General features: G+C 55.5%; 2 protein-coding genes across 2 annotated transcripts, besides 1 other annotated feature; both read left to right on the forward strand.

Annotated features, from left to right (window-relative positions):
* Positions 1–330: 330 nt before the first annotated feature.
* Positions 331–1,866, forward strand: Tco025E_09164 (proliferation-associated 2g4; the record flags this gene model as incomplete). The annotated part of the gene is made up of 1 exon (XM_029375989.1): positions 331–1,866. The coding sequence occupies one exon, from the start codon at positions 331–333 to the stop codon at positions 1,864–1,866; it is 1,536 nt and encodes a 511-aa protein (XP_029223901.1).
* A 919-nt stretch (positions 1,867–2,785) lies between these two features.
* Positions 2,786–4,279, forward strand: Tco025E_09165 (uncharacterized protein; the record flags this gene model as incomplete). The annotated part of the gene is made up of 1 exon (XM_029375990.1): positions 2,786–4,279. One exon carries the CDS (start codon positions 2,786–2,788, stop codon positions 4,277–4,279), a length of 1,494 nt encoding a protein of 497 aa, XP_029223902.1.
* Positions 4,280–4,399: 120 nt separating this feature from the next.
* Positions 4,400–4,433: a microsatellite.
* The last annotated feature ends 102 nt before the right edge of the window (positions 4,434–4,535 follow it).

Below are 4,535 nucleotides of genomic sequence, written 5' to 3' on the forward strand. Positions count from 1 at the left end.
AAAGAGAGTTTTCCTCGTTTGGAGGGCACACTGGTCTCCTCTATCCCCACTCCAGTGTTTTGCTACAATGTTTCCCGGTACCCCCTTTTGCCAGCGTACACACACAGCTGTGTGTATATACGGGTCTGCTTCCCCGCAAAGATTGAGAGGCCTATGCTTTTCCCTCCCTTTCTACCCATTGCTTGCGCGTTCCTTTCTTTTTTGTTGGACTTTTTTTTCTTGACAATGAAAAGGAATAGATTTCTCTTCTTCAGTGGTTGTGTTGGTTAGGCGTCTTTCTCTTTCCGCTGGTTCCTGTGTGCGAGTGTGTGTGGTGTCCGAAACTGTCACATGGGACGTGGGTACAGCAACAGCCGCAGCAAGAGTGCGCGGCCGACGCTGCGCATGAAGCGTCAGCGGTCACTCTCGCTGCAGCAGCTGAAAGCGTCAGTGCCAAAAACCAACACGGCGTCTCGAAACCTCTCTGCTGTGCGAAAGTCGGACGCCCAAACCCCTACGAGTGGTGCGAAGCAGAAAACTTCGGCAAATCGAGCAACAACGCAGCAGCGAGACGACAAGGCGAGGGTGCGCTCTGCGTCCACGATCCGTCAGAAGGTCGCCTTCATGGAGAAGGAGCTCGAGGGTGAGCTGGAGCCGGAAGAGCGGGTGACAGAGACAATTGTGAAGCCGGACGTTATGACGAAGTACAAGTCTGCCGGCCGTGCCCTTGACGAGGTGATGGACATTCTGGCGGCCGCGTGCGTGCCAGGGGCAACCACCAAACAATTGTGTGACCTCGGCGATGAAGAACTGCTGCGGCGGGTGCGAGCGATGTTCTCCAAGGCAAAGGACGCCGACGGCAACCGCATTCTCCGCGGTCTATCCTATCCAACCAACGTCTCCGTGAATCAAACCCTCTGCAATCATGCACCGTTGGTAGAGGAGGAGGCCGTCGCGCTCCGCGGCGGGGATGTGGTGAAGATTCATATGGGGTGCCACATCGACGGTTACCCAGTCACTGCGGCACGCACGGTTTTTGTTCCATCCGACGCCATAGCCGCAACCTCGCCTGAGTCGTCGGGAGGAGCTATCGCTGCACGTGGGCAGACGCGGCAACTCACTCAAGCGGCAAGTAACGCGGTGGAGGCGGCGCGTGTAGCGTTACGCGGGATGATTCATCTCATGCAGCCAGGAAGGCTGAACGCCGACGTCACCGACTTTATACACAGTGTGGGAAATCACTTTGAGGTACAAGGACTAGAAGGCGTGCTTTCAAACCGTACAAAACGATGGGTTCCAGACGGCATGGAATGCATCATTACACGGCGTGTAACGCTGGAGGATCCTCACCAGGACGTTGCAGATTGCAACATAGGCGCAAATCAAGTATGGACACTTGATGTAGCCTTCACCGACCATTCTTCGTACAAGGTGGCACCCGTGGAAGGGACTGCAACCATCTACCGCCGCACGGAGGTGGAATTTCAGAATGACGCCCGTCTCCGCTCCGTGCATGCCTCACTGCAAGAAATCACCGAGAAGCACCAATGTTTCCCGTTTAGCCTCAAACACTTGGATAACCCTCTGAAGGCTCGAATGGCAGTGGCGATGTTGCGGAAGCAGAACGTCATTGATCCTCTGCCCGCCTTGAAGATCAAGGGCGAGCGCCACATCACGGCGCGTTTCTCTGCCACCGTGGCTGTCTCTGAGCGGCGTGTGACGGTGCTGTGTGGGCTTCCACCAGCAGAGCCGCTGGTTGTGCCGGATGAGGTGCGACCCCCGCCCCTTTCAGATGGCATCGCTGCTGTGTTGTCCGAACCCCTCGTCTTTGCAGAGAGAGGGGGACCGCAGCGTAAGAAAGCACGCAAGGAAGAGCGGAACGAATGAATATTGAGGGAGGATAACCGCCTGCGTTTCTTTTCTCTGTGCTTCACTGCTTTCTCTCTACGCGTGTAACGGCGTAATGCGGATGGCCCGGGGGTGTTGAGGGCTAGGCAAAGAGGGGTGTGAACCCCTTTCCCCTCATAGCCGAAGGGGAAAAAAGCCTGATAACAAAAAGAAAAGAAAAAGAAAGATGTTGTGTTGAAGCCAGGTGAAGAGACATGGAGATGCAATAAAACAGCAACAGTTAGTACCAGGCAAGGCACACTGATAAACGACAGTTGGTAAAGGATGGCACTGCGTTCACCTCCAGAGGGAAGAAGGGAAATGGATATAAGTAAGAGACAGAAGGGGATGTGGTGTGGCTCTCCTATCCTTTTCATACCTCTTCTTTGTCTCTTGCCTCGGTTTTTTTTGGTGGTGTGCCTGCAGTGAGTCACACGTGGGCGTGCTTCGCTATTGCAACCACAGGCGCTTGGGACGCAACGCATCTTCTTCACGCTCCGTGCCGTCGTAAGCTTGATGATAAGGGGAGGGGCAGATGCAAAGGTGCCTTCTCTTCCCCTGCCCCTCACATCCCTCTTTTCACCGCAACTGAATTTGTTTTGTGTCCCGTTTGCTGCTCCTCTATCGTTTCTTTTTCCATTCTTTTACCCCAATTGTTCTTGTTGCTCTTGGATCCTTCCCGTGCCGGGAGCAGAGCACACGCGCGACGCAGATATAAGCCGCAAGTGCCCCCTCCCCCACCACCACCAGCACGTGGAGAGCACAACACACCGAAACCGCACGAGGAGGGGATACGCAACGAACCGGGAAGAAGCGGGTGGCGGATTTTAGCCAACGCCTTCTGGGGGGTTGATTCCGTCAAGAAAAGTGGGGGGTGTGAGCGAACGAACAGGAGCCGCGGACTCAAAGAGCGCAGAACATGCGTCAGGTCCAGGGTGGGCTTAACGAACAGGGGCCGTCTGGCGGCCCTACCTCTGGGACGCTGAATTTTTTTTTGGCCTCTGGAGAGCGCCATCCCCAAAGCTACGCTGATCGCATGAAGGGCAGGCCAGTGGGCCCGCACCAGCCGGCCTCGGTGCCCGTGTACGCCCCAAGTAAGACGCCGCGTCTTCTGCAGTTTGTGGATATGACGACGAACAAAGCTGGAATAACGCCGTTTTTTTCGCTGAACAGTGACACTGCAGATGCGGGTGGAAACAACCCCGTGGAGGACACTGAGGAAGACGCTGAGGGGGAGGAGGCAAAGACGCACGCGTGTATGCATCCATTACAGGGGCGAGAGACAAAGGAAGAGCCCAGGGTAATGGAAAATCAGGCGCTACAAGCTTGCCTCGCAATGAATACGCCAATGCAACAAAAGCAATCCGTGCATGTAGCATTTGGCACGAACACTCCTTCTTCCGCAATGGGAATGACACTGTCACCCGCCACGGCTGTCCGCAGTGTGGTTCAAACCACGCCTTCCACTGTGGCACGCTCTAACGTCCACGCGGGGACTGTTTCTCAGCGAATTCAAAGGAATTTAAATGCAGTGACTATGCTTGGTGGATCCAGTTCCCTTGCCACTGAGTTGGAGTCTGCATTTGCGGAGCACAATAAAAAGAGGCACCCAGGGGCCAAACCAAACCACCAAGAGGAGGTCGAAACGTCGCTTTGTACGGCTGATACGGACACAACACAAAGTATGGGGTGCGCGCCTCCTGACACTAAGCCGCAGCGGAGGCCTGACGCCGAGCGTATGGATTCTTCCACTCAACGGCGCAATAAAGAAAAACGTCGTGGCAAATCCAAGAACAATTCCCAACCGCCCTTACAGCGGCAAAACATCAACGCCAACAACAAAACCACTAACCGTGCAGGCCCTGCGTCCCCTGCATTACAGGAGGAAATTTTGCCCACTAAGGATAACAAAAAGTACAGCTTGCGCTTACAATGCCATGGTAATCACACAAACACGGCGTTTTCGGGCAAGGAATTCCACGTCGGCGACCATGTCATTTTTGAGGCAGACCGTGGCGTTGATTTGGGGCAGGTTGTTCACTGTGAGGATACAACGAAGGAGTCATCCTCCCTAGCATCCGATGCAGACGCTGCTGCTGGGGGTACCGGGGCAAAGGATGGTGGCCATGGCCCCGCGGCGCACGTTGTGCGCTGCGCGACGCCGGAGGAGGTGGAGGACTGGAAGGGGAACCTCGTGGCGAAGGAGGCGGAGGCTGTGGCAGAATGCAGTGCAGCCTGCGAGGACCTCGGCCTCGCGATCCACGTCTCGGACGCCGCCTTTCAGTTCGACCGGCAGAAACTCATCTTTTTGTATGAGACCGATGAGCGCGTGGACTTCCGCTCGCTGCTGCAGGTGATGTTTTCAAAGTTCCGCTGCCGCATTTGGATGGAACGCACCAACGCCGCCTCATGAGGTGGGGCGTGGCCCCCAGGGAAGCCGCCGCCAGCACCACCCAACGCCCACGCAGGAAGACGCCTTTGTGTCGCCAGACCCAGTGGCACCGTCGAGCTCTGCGTCTCTGCAAGTTTTGTCATTCATTACTATTACTATTATTATTATTATTATTTCCCCCCCCCTTCCTCTCTCTCTCTTTGTCGGTGTTCCGCCACCGCGAGGAGAGATCGCCTTGATAGAAAAGATACATCAGAAAAAGACATCCCCACCCTCT

Source organism: Trypanosoma conorhini, assembly GCF_003719485.1.
Source record: "Trypanosoma conorhini strain 025E chromosome Unknown Tco_14.4_contig_01000, whole genome shotgun sequence".
NCBI classification, from domain to species: Eukaryota; Euglenozoa; class Kinetoplastea; order Trypanosomatida; family Trypanosomatidae; genus Trypanosoma; species Trypanosoma conorhini.